The 17,778-nt window shown below is 36.9% G+C and overlaps 1 protein-coding gene across 25 annotated transcripts in view; it reads right to left on the reverse strand.

The window, feature by feature from the left end:
- The window catches only part of NCOR1 (nuclear receptor corepressor 1), a 127,996-nt gene that overhangs the window by 81,045 nt on the left and 29,173 nt on the right, over nucleotides 1-17,778 (reverse strand). For 18 of the 25 annotated variants that reach the window (XM_080923447.1, XM_080923443.1, XM_080923448.1 and 15 more), the window contains exons 4-9: nucleotides 15,954-16,143; nucleotides 10,816-10,998; nucleotides 8,136-8,249; nucleotides 1,859-1,915; nucleotides 1,246-1,298; nucleotides 858-884 (exon numbers count right to left, since the gene is read on the reverse strand). In XM_080923447.1, the coding sequence (XP_080779573.1) occupies nucleotides 858-884; nucleotides 1,246-1,298; nucleotides 1,859-1,915; nucleotides 8,136-8,249; nucleotides 10,816-10,998; nucleotides 15,954-16,143 (624 nt within the window). Of the gene's footprint in view, nucleotides 1-555; nucleotides 885-1,245; nucleotides 1,299-1,858; nucleotides 1,916-8,135; nucleotides 8,250-10,815; nucleotides 10,999-15,953; nucleotides 16,144-17,778 lie in introns of those variants that run through there. The other 7 variants (XM_080923441.1, XM_080923440.1, XM_080923449.1 and 4 more) reach the window with 2 other exon arrangements.

Genomic DNA, 17,778 nt, shown 5'->3' on the forward strand with positions numbered 1-17,778 from the left:
GGGTAAGTTACTAAAAATAGCCAACTAAATTATATCTGATATCCTCCTTTTAAAAACATTTAAACAGCTAAATAGTTCTAAATCAAAATGTATTTTATGTGTTCAGCCAAATGTACTCCTAAAGGTTCTCAAGACCATGGCAATATCTCACAGAAAAAATCTTAAATAGATGACTTTTATTATGAGCTACTTACTTAACAGAAACTAAAATTACTAAGTTGTAATAGTTGTCATGCATACTACCATGCAAATATATTTGCCACCAGTTCTGCAAAGTAGTCAATTATTGTACACAGCCTCAGAAATTAAAAGAAAAATATAAATAATAATGTGCTCATTAGTAACTGTAATAGTAAATAATTAAATGTTCTGGATATTGTTTTAAATGCAAATAAATAGAAATATCACATTTTTGTCACCAACTATTATTACTTCACCTGAACTTCTCTAAAAGTATGATAATTAAACAACAATTTTTTTTTTAAAAAAAGCCTATCTAGCTTCTCTTACTTCAATCAGATCAAGAAATTAAGTTCACTTTTCACTTATTTTCTTATTCCAAGATCTGCATCCATAAAAGGCCTGGTACTAGGATGAGCAAGGCAAAGCAAACTACATTCTGGAACAGCCTCCTCACCCACATGAGGGGGCTGAGCCTTCCAAGGCACCAGGACATTAAATGGCAGAAGGGTCTACAAATACCGTCATTAGCAAGAGTCATGGAAGGGATTTCCCTAGAATAGGGTTTTGAATAATGATAAAATGATCCGTGGCACTTCTACTTTGCAATGGCAGATGTGGCTTGGTGGGGGACGGTGTCATCACTAGTCTTAAATGAAAAAGCTTCATTATCTTACTTCATCATGCGCCTTGCAGGTACTCCACTGAAAAAAACACAAAACAGGAGGCAAAGAATTCAAGCCTCAAGGTAAGCCGTTTCAATGTTAAGTATTCACCTTTTTTTTTTTACTAGCAGATTATAAAACCAGCTAGTTTTATGCAATAATTTATTTCACTTTCTTTCTTTCTTTCTTTTTTTTTTTTTTTTTTTTTTGGCCTCGGAAACTCAAATCTGTTACCCCAACCCCCAAAAAGCCAGAGGAAGATAACATATAGTAAAACAACAGCAAATTACACAAATCTAAAACACACCTACAATGTTATAATAATGTCCGCAGATACAAAAATGATTTCTTTATATTATACATGTTCTTTAATTGAACTTCAAAGATGGTAAGTACTTACGTCTTGATGTTCTCATGGTACACCTTGGTATCTGATGGCTGGTTATAGAGTGGCTATAAAATAGATGACATATTTATGTGTAAGGCGTTCTATATAGTTATAACAACAAAGAAAAAAACATGTTACTGTGAGATTACCTACGTGAACATGTACCACTGCATCCCAACAAAATCTTTGGTATCAGGTTTCCCTGTAACCCTACCTCCTACTGCCTCTTACTTCAGTAGGAAAGTTTGCAAACCTGCTGTACCTTATGATCATCACACTCATAATCATACTTTTTGATTTCAAAGGCAAAGGAAAATGACACACTGTCCTTATCCTCACTGTATGTTCAGTAAGCTAGCTTACTTCTGTTTGCCTTAGTTACTTCTTCCTCCTACTACCTGAAAGGAGCAAATGGCTGTTCAGACAAAGCATGCTCAGGATAATATTTAGGCAAAGATAAACAAGTTTTCTCACAATTATCTTAAGATTATAACAAACTTTCTGCCCAACCGTATAACTTTTATCCAAAAATAAGTGGATAGACCATCTATCCCAAGAAAAATTACTTTAAAAAACAAGCAAACAAAGAACCAAACATTAGAAGTAAAAAACAGGAATTTCTTACCAGTTCAACTTTTGGGCCAAGACCTTCAAATATTTTATGAGCTTCTTCCGCTTTTTTCTAAGGAGAAAAACATTATTATATTGTATAATTTAAAATTATATTACCTTAAAGAAAAATAAGTGCTTATTTGAAAATACTTGCCTAAGACTAATGTAGAGATGAATTTATCTTACTTTATGCTGAAACACTCTCTAATTTCACCACTTATCCTAGGAACTGAACCGCCTTCACGCATGCTTGGCCAGTGTTCTACCACTGATATAATACCTGCATTCTCTAACTTAATTTTTCATGGGCTTTTCTTACCAAATCAACCACATCTCAATTCAAAACCAAGTATCTGTAGTGAAAGCAACATCTAAACAATTAAGAAGTTAATAAAATATTGAGAATTTAGAGAGAAGGAATTAATTTAAATTGGGAAATATATCCCAAGTATTTTAAATATTTAATTCATGCTGCTGTTAATAAATATCTTAGAGCATAAAGTTCCAAAATAAACATAATGTTCTTACTTTCTAGTTACAAGGAAACCTACATAATAACTGAAGAACAAAGAAATATCTAGTTTTATTCCAAGCATTACTTGGAGTAAAATAAAAATTTAATCACATATTTAACATGTCATTTTGAAACCAAGTCCCTGTAACAGAATCATCCTTGCCAAGAATAAAGTAACTGGGCCAGCAAGAAAACCCATAAGTTAAAGTGCTTGCTGTCAAAAGTAACCACCTTAGTCTCATCCCTGGAACCCATATAATCAAACAAAGAACTGACTCCAGCATCTAACCTATACACACCATGCCACACACACACTGACAAACCCTCTCACACTTCCATATACTTTTTAGTCTAAGTCTACATACGGAAGCAATTAATTCATCAAACACATACTGCATGTGTTTATGTGCCAGGCACCTACAGACACTAAGAAAACAATAGGGGAGAAATAACTAATTCCAGTTTAAAAAAACATTCCCTAAAGACTCACAGAGAAAATAAAATACTTGAGCTGGATGTTAGAGTACAAGTGTTCTTCACATATAAGACAAACACTAGACTACCTGAAGACAGACAAAACAATATGGTGTAAAGGTACTAAAAACACTTAATGGAACTCCCTCTGTTAGGGAGGGAGTTTTCTGGTAAATGTTAGATAAGGTCAGAGAAATAGCTCAGTGGATAGAAGCACTTGATGAATAGAAGTCGGTTAAGACCTGATTCTGGTCCCAAGAATCCATGGAAGGAGAGAGATCTGATTCAACAGTTGCCCTCAGCCCAGCATTTTTTTCTTCTGTGCCATGTGGCAAACCATCCAGTCAAAATATAAACTATTTTCACAATCTTCTCCATTACATATTAACAACGATTATTTTACAGAATTCTATTCTGACATTGGAGCACCTACAAATATTTGGGGAATATATAACTAAACAGAGATAAAGCAACTCACAATTTTTTTTAAAAGTTGTTCAGAAGAATAGTTCATTTAGAGGGAAAACAAGCTGAAGTCTAAAGTTTAAACACGAACCAAGGTGAATCTTCTCTTGTGATGCCAGATTTCAAGGTCTCCTTTTAGGCAGTTCCCACTAACTTTGTAAGTGAGGGAAGATCTTATATGTGATAATGGTGTCTATTATTTGTGTCGCAACAAGCATAATTCCCAAAGTAAATGGAGTCTGCACCGTAGTCCCCAAGATGCTCAAATCTGTAATTGTCAGTCCCTCCTTTCTGCTCCAGCCTACAGCTACAACAAGACCCCCCCACACACAAGGCCCCAGGAGTTGTCAAAAATGGCAGCTCCCATAAAAATGGAATTCCCATATCTTCTCAGCCTAAAACCTTCACAGGAGCTGACCACAGTGGCCATGTCTTTCTTGCCTGTGCCTATAGCCTTGGTAAAACACCGCTGCCAGAGATGTCCACAGTGGCAGCATCTTCTCTCCAGCCTTCTCCAGAGATGGAGCTTCAGCAAAAGCCAGCTGAGGACTTCCCACCCTAACTCATGGACCTGAAGCAAGGAAAAGTGGGTGAAGAAAAACTACCAATCCCTGGAAAAACAAAACAAACCCTGAACTCTTCAAACTCAGGACCTGAAATTCTACCAATCCTCAATCTGGAAATCTCTGCCCTGAAAAATCTCCACCCCCAGAAAATATAGGCTTCTGTTCAATTTCCTGCTGTCCCAACTCCTGAGAGCAGAGGGCAGACATTCCTGGATTTGTCCTTCCACACCTTGGAGCCTCCAATAAACCTCTCTTATGAGATATCCTGACTGGTGTGACTCTCTCATTGGAAGAAGCAATGAAGAAGAGAAGAGCAAGCAGGGCTGAGGCTCCTGAGCTCCTCAGCTCAGCTGGGGATCCCCACCCCAGGGAGTTCGACAGAGACTTCCTCAGAGCTGTGTGGTTCCTGAGCTCCCCTGTCTCAGGATGCCCTTCTACTGGGATACCTTCTCGCCTCAGAGCCGAATGGTTACATGGCTTCTGAGTCCCAGGATAGCCTTCCATCTGAACAGAAAGAAGCACTTAAAGACACTACACAAGGAATACGTAAAAGATACATTTCTGTTACTATGACATACTTCTGTCTTATGGCACAGGACAGATAAGGTTATTCATTTTAAAAAAGCTGCAGAAACAGTGTAGTCTTACAAAAGGCAGCATGGTGAGGACAGCACCACAGAGCTGGCAGCACAGAGCTGGCAGAGGTACCCTGAGGAGGTCCCTCCACTACTCTGGACCACCTGCTATGATTATAGAATTACAGAAGAACAACTACAGACTAGCAGTAGGGTGTACCAAGAAAGCACCTGAAAGAAAACGTATTTTGAGTAAGTTAAGAATATTCTTCATACATGAAAAAAAAAATTTCAATGTGGGAAGTTAAATCTCATACTGAGACAAAGTTTAGCTATTCTTTGTTTGTGGAAGGAACAAGAAACCAAAAGTAAAAGATCAAAACAAAGAGTCTAAAAGGAGTTTCAGCTTTGATGACAGGCATTAAGAAACATTTATCTCATTACCTAATGAAAACATTTATATAAATAAAAAACACATACTAAGTTCTCTATCAGATCTATCTCTTAGTACTTTTCTGTCTTCACATCCCAATTAGGGAACTACAACATTCGCTAATTTAAAATTGTTTAGTGTGTACAATTGTTTATTTTAAAATATAACACTAAGTATCACTGAATCCATTTTGTTTTAAAATAAACTAAGACTAAAATCTTAGACATTAAAACAAGTTTAGTTTGTCTATCAGCTCCACTCTCTTGGTTTAACATAGAGGTCAAAAACTGGCCAAGAAGGTTACTAGCCCTAGTAATGTACTCCTGAAGGGTTTTTCTTTTCTGTTTGATTTGGGTTTTTTTGAAGCAGAGGTTCTCTGTTTGGCCCGGGCTGTGCTGGAACTTGCTCTGTAAACCAGGCTGGCCTTGAGCTCAGAGATCCATCTGCCTGAGCCTCCTGAGTGCTGGGATAAAAAGTGTGCTCTGCCACCACCAGACTCTGACAGGTATTTCTTAAAAACCAGAAGTATACCATAAACCTTCCCTTTCCCTCAAACGAAGAGCAAACTGTCTGTTCTGAACTACAACCTTCTTCTGGGTATGGCATGAGGTGGTACCCATCTCTCTTTTCCCTTACTGTCTTTCAACTTCATCAGATGCATCTTCATGCAGTTTATTCTGGCTAGTCAATAAACTGTGCCCATTCTAAGCCCAACCAATTAGGAATTAATTGTCTATACTTTAACCAGCATAGGAGTATACTTTATATATGACTCTCTATTTATGCAAATAGTAAGAGTTCAAGATTACATTTCTATTTTTTTTAATGATGAATTCCATTTTCCCCTCTTTCCCACCTTACTTTTTGAAAGTGTATATGGTACATGTGCATGTGGAAAAGCTTATATCCTATGTCCTCTTTAGTTGCTTTGCATACTTTTGGGGGGAGAAGAGACAGGGTCCCTCGCTGGACCTGAATCTCACTAATTTGGATAGGCTGGATGGCCTGCAAGACCCAAAAATCTTCCTATCTCTACTTCCCAGTATTCAGATCACAGGTAAATGCTCTCACACACAAACTTTAATGTTGGGGATCTGGATTTACATCTTAAAGTTTGTTCAGCAAGCATTTTACAGACTAAAGCATCTCCCTAGCACCTACTTTTTTGTGTGGATGGGACTTCAAAATTATTCATTTACTGTAGAACACATCATTGGAATAAAAAGCTCAGATTAGCAATACAAATATTCTAGCACCATAATGTCACAGAACACCTTAAAGTATTTTTAATATATTTCCCATTCTGACACTTTTCCCTGCCATTCTATATCTGCATTAGATAAAAACAGAGCTTCACCCATCATGTATTCTTGACTCTTATTTAGAATTGCTTCTTCAGGTAAACTGTCTATACTGCTAGTCCTTTTCCTAAAATCTCTCTTATCTTAATTTCCTAAAACTCATTCACTTGGCCATTCTTTAGGAAGAGCTAATAAGAACAAATTCTCTAATTTCTTTCTATTAACTATTTATTATTCAATGACTTTTTCTATAAGCCTTCTTACTGTTTGTTCATATTTCATACCTTACTTAAGTCTCTTAAGCCTGTTCCACTTTCTTCCTGGCCTAAGATATTGTTGAAAATCTGATAACAATCTAATTTATTTTTGCCTATATAAGTATTGATAGGGTTGCCTCACTCTCCTTAGACTGGTTATAGTAATGCTAGTGTCAAATGAGGTATTAGACACACTAGGGACATACATACTCCACCAAAGTACATAGTGTTGATTGCCTTTTGGATTTCTGGGAATAGGAGAAGATATTAAAAGGCCACCTGAGATGGAGAAAGTGAATTGTGCTAGCTGAATGAGAAGAGAAGGCAGATGGTAGAGAAGATATGGTTAAGAGACAGCTGAGCCAGGAGAAGCTGAGCTGGGCAGAGAGGCCAGAACGGCTGTTATCATTTGGAACTGCTGGCATTGGGAAAACTGGAGGCACTGCTTAAGCAGACTGAAGAAGGAATGGTTGGGAATCGTTTGAAGGGGCTCACCTGGGAGGAGGGTTGGCAAGGAGTTAAGAGAACTAGTTACTGTTCTGAAATAGCTAGCAATCTTATAGCATACCTCATCTAAGAGTGGCTTTGCATATGGACAATATACTTTCAGATCTGGCTATTATGCTACTGACAATCTGTATAAAACATATTCTGATAAATCAACTTAGAACAAAGAAAATGAATTTAAACAATAATTTTGATTTTCACTTTATGATTACCATTAGCTATTGTTTTCCATAATATTTAAACTCTATTATTAGATTAAGGTCTTCTAGAAGTTCATTGCTAAGCTTCTTTGATGCAATGTTTTCTTTATATTAAGGTGAAATAAGTTTCCCTTTAACTGCCAAGTTACCGATCAGAAACCAACACTGTCATTACAAACACAACTTACAGAACTATGTACTAGATTTCCTAAGTGGTGAAAATTTCCAATTTAAGAGAATAAAACAAGAAATTGTTTTAATAAAAAATAAAAAGACAAAATCCACCTAAAGGTCAAAGTCCACACTGAACTTTTTAAGGTCAGCCATAACCCAGTTATTAACTCTCAGGCTAATAATAAATTTCTTTCCTCTATCCAAAGGTCATTTGTACTGAAATGTGACCAATTAGGCTTTGATAGTAAATGCACCTTAAGCAAATATTAGCAAGCATGCAGAGAGGACAGAGTGGCACACACCTTTAGTCCTAGTATAAGAGGCACAGGCAAGCAGAGGTCTGTGAGTTTTAAGCCAACCTGATCCACACAGGCTAGCCAGGGCTACAAAGGGAGACCCTGATTTGAAATGAAACAAAACAAAACAAACAAACAAAAACAAAAGTTGCTAGCAAGCATAATGATACATAACACTTAGTAGGCAAAGGCAAGAGGTTGCTTCAACTTAAGAGGCTAGCCAAGTCTATACAGCCCCATGCCATCTGGGACTACATGGTAATTGCCTGTCTAAAAAATAAATAAGTAAAAGCAAAAAGCTACTGAATGGCTGTTTTATATTATGTGCTATCCAATTTGTATAGCAATATGTGTTTGATAGGAGAATTAGATAACAAAATTCTAATCAGTGAGTAATATTTATATAATATATAAGGCAAAGCAACTCACATTTTAATATGATTACAATAGAATATACTCAGAAATATACTGGAAAATAAAGTCAAACAGGTTTAAAAGCCTATGTTGTCAGAGGAAATGTAAACTTACCCGATTCTCATCATAAATAATTTGGACAATACTACGGTGTTTCTGTTCCACAGGAGGAGGGGACACAGGCTTCTCCGGCTCAGGGGGCTTAGCTGCTTCTTCTTCTAGCTGTTGCTAAAGAACCCAGAAAGAAATGTTAAGGCCCTGCTGCAGGTCACTAACTAGGCAGAGAGAGCACAGGGACTGTGCACTTGCTGCTTCCACAGGAAAAGCATTTATTCTGCAAGGGCCTCCAGGGTCCAAGAGCTTAAAGAAAAATAATCACACACATTTTTAGCAATTCAACATCGCAAATAATACTAATATAGACAGATGTAAAACCAAAAGAGGAAATCTTGAATCAGCAGTAGAAAAGAAAACTACACAGGTAAACACATAAACATAAACACACACACACACACACACACACACAAATATCTCCACTAGATCAAGCTGATTTCACCAATGTTTACATTCTGCTAAACACTCATTAACAAAATAATTACAATGTTTAACTTTTTCAGAGTTTAGAAATAATATGTGGTCAGATCTTACTAAAATATGAAAGGAAAGATAAGAAAGAAATAGTGCCTAATGGCCTGAGCACTAGGCTCCAAACCCATGAATGATGGTTTGAATATGTTTAGCCCAAGGAAAGGCACTATTAGAAGGTGTGGCCTTGTTGGAGAAAGTGTGTCACTGAGGGTGGGCTTTGAGACACTCCTCTTAGCTGCCTGAAGACAGTCAGCTCCTGGCTCAGCTCCTCCTGCACCATGCCTGCCTGGACGCAGACATACTCACACCTTGATAATAATGGACTGAACCTCAGAACCAGTAAGCCAGCCCCAGTTAAATGCTCTCCTTAATAAGAGTTGCTTTGGTCGTGGTGTCAATTCACAGCAATGGGATCTCTTAAGATAAACACTGGTACCAGGGACTGTGATAGGCCTGACCATGTTTTTGTCTGGACGAATGCAGATTTGGAAACTCTAGATTTGGAAAGTCAAGAAATGTGTAAAGTGGGGCGTAATGGACCATCCTCTTAGGATATGGAAGACAGTGTTGCTGAGGGTGATTTGAACTGTATGTATAGCTTTAAAAATGCTTAACATGGTTTCACCATATGACCCAACAATTCTCCTCCTATGTATATATCCAAGAAGACTGGGAAAAAAAATCCACATAAAAACTGGTACATGAATGTGACAACATAATATTTTTACAGTAACCATGGAAGAAAATGGGTTAACTTCAGTTTGTGTGTTTTACTTATATAGTTATTATAAAAATGTATAATATTTTTATAATAAAGTTTAAAATAAAATTAAGATGTAAGTAGGTATGGGGCTGCAGAGATGGTTTCTTCTACAGGTCCTGAGTTTGGTGCCCACCATCCATGTGAGGAAGTCCATAACCACCTCTAACTCCTACCCCAGTAACTGAATACTCTGTCTGAATTCTAAAGGCATCCACACACATATACATAAATAAAAAAATCTTAAAAAAAGACAGATACAAACCAAATGTTTATCAACTAATGAATAGATGAATAAAATATGGTATGATTCTACAATAGAACCAGTCAGTAATGATTTTTAAGTGTTGATGTAAATATAACATAGGCAATTCTTGAAAACAATGTCATAGGATTCTACCTAACTAGGAAATTCACGTAGACAATAACAAGCAAGTGGACTCTAGAAGATAGGAAGTGATAGAAACTGAGATTAAGATTGAACAAATCTGGGTTTCTTTAAAAGTGATAAAAATGTTCTAGATTCAATAGTAGTGACAACCTGCAAAATTTTACTGATGCAAGTATTTAATTGCACATTTTGAAAGAATAAATACTGTGGTGTGAATTACATCCCAATTTTAAAAGGTGCTTCACTGATCCAGCTTTGGTAGAACGGCTCTACAGTATAGCTACACGGGGGATCAATTCAATCACTTAAGTTTAATGTCAACCTAGGCAACGTATTTATTGAGCACTTATCTCAAAAACAAAACAAAGTGCAACTACCTCCTCAAATAAAACTACTAAAAAGTGAAATGACATGCTAGAAAATTAACTGTAGAAAAACAAAATGAGACTACCTGTACATAAGGAATATAGTAAGCCCCAACATAAAAATAAGTTGTCTCATTCTAATCAAGACAATGCAAAGTAATTAAAACCACAGTAAAAACTATTTTACATCAAAATGTTATATAAAAAAAAAACCTATCATGTAAAGACAAGGATATGCACAAACTGATAAGCAAATGTTCAGCCAGTAGAAATATAAAATTACCATTTAAGCAACCTTAAAACCATCTTCTATACTCAACCTGTGGGTCACAACCACTTTGGAAGGTGAACAACCTTTTCATAGGACACAAGGATTGACGAAGACCAACAGAAAACACAGATAATTGCATTATGATTCACAACAATAGCAACAAAAAAATGATGTTATGGTTGAGGTCACCACAACATGAACTGTATTAAAGGGTTACAGCATCAGGAAGGCTGAGAACTCCCGCCATACTGTATCATTCTATCTTTTAGTACAGGTTAGTACAGTACAGCAGGAGAAATGAAGGATTGAAACTAAAGAAATGACCAGCAATGACAGAAAACAGAACTTAAGGCACATAAAAGGCTTCTCATAGCATCTTCTAGAACACAGACTATAGTAAACAGGAGTGCCACACTTACTTGTTTCTTTTTCAATTTAAGGATCTGCTGCTCTACTTTTGCAATCTCTCGGTCTACCCGATCCATGCTCTGTATTAATTCTTCCTTTGAAAGCTTTGAAGGTGAAGCATTTTGATCATCTCCACATGGTTGCCCAGCCAATGGAGAGGATGGAGCTTCATGTTTGCCTTCAAATGCTGAATCCTTTAGAAGAAAAATCATAAAAATTTACTTCTCACTAACAGCCAATGTTAAAGCGTGTCTTAACAGAAAACATGAACTTTAAAACACAGCAGAGTCTGTCTGTCTCTGTCTCTCAGCACACAAACAGCCTTTACTGGTTGCAATGATGAAGGGAATACGCCAAGTACTGCGCCTGGGGTGACATGAGCAGACAGCATTCCTGCCCTGCAACAGCTATTTCTCTTATGGTAGTCAACTTTCATATTCACGCATACCTGCAAATATACACACATAGATGATTATACGACTGTTACAGTTTGAATATATCACTTACTACTCTTTTTGAAGATTCTCTCTTGCTCTCTTATTCACTCTCACTCACTTGTGTGTATGCATGCACATGCGTGGTAATCAGTACATGCTACTGAGCTGACAGCCTTGTATTGGAACAGCCTAACAACTATTTAAAATAAGAATTAGATTTCTTTTTTTGAGGAAAGGGGCTATGTATATGTGTCTATGTTTTTCATAATATACTTAAGAGTTTATTTTTAGAAATATAAAGAAAGGAAGGATACAAAGGAAGAAGAGAACAGGGTAAATGGACCATGAAATCCAGAGGAGTTAGGAATTCTTCATTTTCGTTCTAACTCAGAAGACATGACCTAAGGTTACTGAAGTTTTTGCTAGCATGTTTTCTCAGCTACAAATTGGCAATAACTCATGTTCAATGATTAGCATGCCACATTTTAATGAATGAGTTTTAAGATACTCTTTCTACAGCTGTAAATTGTATGTGAGATAATTTACTCCGTGTCAGAAGATATTATTTTTAAATTTTGTTCCTTTTAGTGCAGCAAAGTCTTTCTTACAAATCCCAAACATTTTAATACTGATATTCCACAGTGTGGTATATCTCAAAACTCAGAGGCTCACCACATTACTAACTTACCACAAAGAGATTGTACTCCCTCCGTATATGATACCAACATACATATACATATGATACCAACATACCAACTCCGTATACATAAAACACAAAAACATAATAACACCCATTTATCTTTCATGTAGGTTCATTGGTTCTCTGTTATGCTTGCTTTTTCGTTATACACACACAGTTGTTTCATTTCTGGCTAACTTCCTGAAAATAAATTATAGATATATTTCCTGACTTTTAAGTTAGTTTTTTAAAGTTACATTTATTTATTTTATTTACTTAAAGATGTATTTTATGTACAAGCGTACACTGTAGCTGTCTTCAGACAGATCAGAAGAGGGCATCAGATCCCATTACAGATGGTTGTGAGCCATGGTTGCTGGGAATTGAACTCAGGACTCTGGAAGAGCAGTCAGTGCTCTTAACCACTGAACCATCTCTCCTGCCATTAAATTAATTTTTAAAGTATAAAAACTCAAAGTATATATGGGTCATGACCCCAATGGGGTTGTGTAATTAAATGGAGGAACATGAAAACTTTGTTAATAATGAGAGGTGTCTGAATGAGCATTAACTAAAACTGTTTAAAGAGCCTAGTTTCTGGCAGTACTTGCCATACTGGATTTACAGCGTTATTCCAGTAGTTCCTGGACATACACACACCCTCTGTGCTATGGATGCCATGCTATAAAACATGTTGCCTAAAATCCCCAGGCTCAGGTGTTTTAGGTACTATATATTGAGGCTGGTAAATGGCTCAGAGGATAAAGCATTTGCTATGCAAAAGTGAGGACAGAAATTCAGATTGCCAGTACACATTTACAATGGCCAAGCAGATGAAGGAGACTACCTATAACCACAATGTTCAGAAAGCAGAGACAAAACTGTCCAGAGTAAGCAGGCTAGGTAAACTAGCTGAATGGATGAGTTAGTGAAGATCCCACCTCCATAAAGAAAATGAAGAGCTATCAAGAAAGGCACATACACACTCATATACAAGTTGTCAAACATACAAATATGCAAACATGAGTGTACATACTCCATACACACGCTTTTTTAAAAAGGCTACTGTGTAAGTTGCAACATTTTTACTATACAGTATTCTGATCTCTTAGAAATAAAATGGTTTACTTACAGAAATAAAAACTAAATTTACTTTTATAACTTAAGACTGTTATAATGTTTGGTTTTAGATATTACTGGATGAGTTATTGACTTGAGTTTCAGAAGAAATGATTAACTGAGGCCAAGCATAACAGCTCATGCCTCTAATCCTAACACTAGGAAGGGAATGGGGGGAAGATTAGGAGTTCAAGGCCAGTCTTGATTAAAAAGCAAATCTTAGGTCTGCCTGGACTGTGAGATCTTATCTTTGAAAGAAAAGGGGAGTCACTAAATAGTTACTTGGGATTAATTCAAATTTTCCAACAATTTTTGTAATAGCCCTAAACATACTTCAGACATTTGTACAAATCCACATACACAGCATTAATAATTACAAAACAAAAATACCAATAAACCCTGAAAAACACCAGAGCATATAGTATTCAAACAAGATTTACTTCTGGACTGGAGAGATGGCTCAGTGGTTAAGAACACTGCCTGCTCTTCCAGAGGTCCTGAGTTCAATTCCCAGCAACCACATGGTGGGTTATACCATCCGTAATGGAATCTGATGCTCTCTTCTGGTGTGTCTGAAACCAGCTAAGTATACTCATATAAATAAAATTTTTAAAAAGATTTACTTCTTTGTACAAAAATAAACAAGTAGCAGGGTGTGGTAGCTTACATCTATAATCCAAGTTCTTTGAAGGACAAGAGGCAGAAGGATTATTACAAGAAAGTACCCTGGACTCCACAGTGAGGAAGACAAGGTGAGATGGCTCACCAAGTAAAGGCCCTTACTACCAAGCCTGACCTGAGTTTAACAGAATCCACATGATAGAAAAAGAGAAGCAAAACACACACACACACACACACACACACACACACACACACACACACACACACACACACACACACACACCAAATAATTTTGGGGCTGGAAAGAAAGGTTAAGAGTGCCTACTGCTCTTGCAGAGGATCCAAGCTGGGTTCCTGGCACTCGTATTAGGAGGTTCATGGTACTGAGCACTCCACACCCCAGCTCCAGGGCATCCCAGTCCTGTTCCGGCTTCCACGTGCCCACATCCAGACAAACACACACATAGATAATCACAATTTTTACTTATAGTTTAATAAAAATGTTACCAGGTAGAAATGCAGCTCAGTGCTAGAGTAGTATATAAGGCCCTCATATCACAAAAAAATGAAAGGAAAGAATAATGCCTGCTGGAGAGTTTCTTAAATTGTTTTTTCTAAAATAAATATTCACTTGTACAAAACATCTGCTAATGTAAAGATTTAATGATATAAAACAGATAATCAAAACTATAACTACAACAATATAACAAGAGCATAACAGAGACAAACATTCACAAGAGAAGGTAATAAACACAAGGAAAAACTTATTGAATCTCAAAAAATACTGTCTTAAGTTAATACATTATTCAAAATGTCATAAAACATTTAATATTTAAAGCAGCTAAGTAAAAGTTTAGCTACAATTAATAATGCTTTGTGGGCAGCTGTGAAGACTTCTCAGCAGCACTGGCTCTTCCAGAGCTCTTGAGTTCAATTCCCAGCAAACAAGTCATGGCTCAAATCCATCTACAATGTCATCTAATGTCCTCTTCTGGCATGCAGGTGTACATGTAAATAGAGCATCCATATACATAAAATAAATAAATAAATCTTAAAAGTTGCTAAGATTGTAAGTGTTTATGACACAAAAATGACTCTAGGTACATAAAGCAATGGATATGCAGACATGGTGGCGCACACCTATGATCCTAGCACTTGGGAAGTAGAGGCAGGCAGATCTCTGGAAATTGAAGGCCAGCCTGGTCTACAGAGTTACTTCCAGAACAGCCAGGGATACAAAAAGAAGCCCTGTCTTAAAAGCCCAACATCCCCCTCAACACCCTCCTCCCCCCCCCCCAAAAAAAAAAACAAAAAACAAAAATCAAAGTGATAGCTATGTCAATTATTTGATTTAATCATCCCACAATGTACATGGACCAAAATATCACACTGTACACTACAACTATAAACAGCTTTTAATTAACTAAAGAGAACAGGAGGTTGTCATTCTTAAAGTATAAATTTACAGAATTTTTTTCCTTTGAAATCTTTTTTTTTTTCACTTTAAAAAATTAACAACAGGGTCTCATATATCCCAGACAGGCCAAGGAAAACCCAGACGCACACAACACCATGACTGGTTTATACAGTGCTGGGGAATCAAACCCAAGGCTTAAGTGTGTGATACTTACATAACTCTATAAACTTATCCTATGAACCTATGCATCCTACGTTAATAAATTAAAAGAGCTTTTTAAAATCTCACAAATTTCTCTGTGCATTGTGAAGTACTGGAAATTCAGAGGCAGGAGAAATTCTGTGAGCCAGTTTAATCTTAATAGTGAGCTCCAGACCACTGGGACTAGATATGGACACTCTAATCTCAATACGAGGGGGGAAAACTTTCCCCAGAAACAAAACACAGTGATGGTGCTTGCCAAGAATCCTAATGCACTGAGTTCAATCCTAGGACCCATGCGGTAGGAAAGAACTGGTTCCTAAAAGCGGTCCTCCCACATGCATGCCATGGTACATAAGCCCTCCCTGCCACCACACAGATCAAATAAATGTGACAAAGCGGAGTCTTCAGTAACTGACCACATTTTACAGTACAGCAAACAATGCATGAGAATTACTGAACTCCTCAAAAGTCAAAGGTACCACCAATTTTGAAATCTGAAGCATGCAGTCTGTGGTTTGTAGTTTTATTTAACACCACATTTACTCCCATAGCACTAGCCTTTTAGAGACTGCTAGAATGCTGGCTTTTCTTTTAGGTGCTCTGCCTAAAACTAGTTACATAATAAACATTACAAACCTAAGTTCCATAGAGGAAAAAAAACCAAACATTTACCTTCTTAGCATCTACAGATGACCTCAATCCTGGCAACGTGTGAACTACAGGTAAAACCGCAGCACTAACACGCTGGAAATGGGCATCAGAAACTGGCTCCAGGCGTGGACGCTTGGACTCCAAGGAATCATGATCCACCGGTGAGGGTCCTGAGTGAAATTGTTCATATCCAGTTCTTCTTTCTTGAGGCCTAATACATACCCCCCAAAAAAATAAAGACAAAGCAAAAAACACCTGAAATTTGTTAAGTGACATTTAAACCCTTATTAATATCCCAGTGAGACTTCAGAGTAAATGAAAGGTCACGTTTACTTTCAACATGAATTGCTGCTCACTCTAACTACTCCAGAATAATATTCAGGCATGCCCAACTCATTGTCCATACACAATATGCATCCCAGGATAACTATGCATGAGACACAACACATTTGTAGATAACAAAGTTATGTCATAATGTCAAAAAGTTAGATACACCTGAATATCACCTAAACACTAATACTTCTAACAGAATGTCTCTTTGAGATGAAGAGGAAGACTTTTTTTTTTTAAAGATTTATTTATTATATATGAGTACACTGTAGCTGTCTTCAGACACACCAGAAGAGGGCATCAGATCCCATTACAGATGGTTGTGAGCCACCATGTGGTTGCTGGGATTTGAACTCAGGACCCCTGGAAGAGCAGTCAGTGCTGCTCTTAACTACTGAGCCATCTCTCCAGCCCCAGGAAGACTTTTTTAAAAAAAAAAAAGACAAATAAATAAAAAGCTTAATACAGATTTTTATTTGTAAAACTATTTAAATTACAAAAATATATATATAGTCAAAAAGTCCATTTTAAGAGCTAAGATGTCACTTGCCATACAAGCACAAGGACCTGAGCTCAGATCACCAGAATCTATAAACAGATGGCCACTTGCCCACTCAAATGTGAACATGCATACACAGGTTGGTTTTTTAAAAAAAAATGTTTGTATTTTATGTGGATGAATGCTTGCCTGTACATACATAAGTGCATCACATGCATGACCAGTACCTGAATAATCCAGGAGTTTATAATAGCTGTGAGCCAAGATATGGAAGCTGGAAACCAAACCTGCGTCCTCTACAAGACCACTGAGCCATGTCTACAGCCTCACACAGACTTCTTTTTAATGTTTTAAGAGTCAAGATATCTTGTTTTAAAAATCAAGATAATATGGACCAAAGAGTAAGAGCAAGAAAGCTAGGCACATGTGGCCCACACCTTTAATTCCAGCACTCAGGAGGCAGAGGAAGGTGGATCTTAGTTCAAGGCCAGCCTGGCCTGGAGGTCTACAGAGTGAGTTCCAGGACAGCCAGGGCTACACTCAGAGGACAACAAAAAGTAGAAAATCACTTTGTGTACACTTTTCAAAAGCATGCCTTTAAAGATTCTAAACACACTAAGGTGTATGTATTTGCAAGCTGTGCCATTATTAACTCTGTCAATGTTTCGTATTTCCATCTGTTAAAAAATCCATTATTTAAAAGTTAAGTGAACATTTAATATTGCTTACTATGAATTGTTTACACTTACACTGGCTTATAACTACCAGTCCTTTACCATGGCTTTGATTCTTTGTTTAACTAACTCCATAACCTACTAATTCTACAATAATTAGTGATTTCATATCTAAAAGTACCTACCTGTTGCTTGGAGGCTTAATCTTGTTTGGTAGAATATTTTTGAATCTCAATTTCTTTTCTCAGAACTCTAAGCTACAGTCATTATCTCCAGACATTAGATTGAGCTCTATTCACATTTACAATCAGACTCTGTCCTACCCTGAAAAGGACCTGAACAT

This window comes from Micromys minutus (genome assembly GCF_963924665.1).
Source record: "Micromys minutus genome assembly, chromosome: 10".
NCBI classification, from domain to species: domain Eukaryota; kingdom Metazoa; phylum Chordata; class Mammalia; order Rodentia; family Muridae; genus Micromys; species Micromys minutus.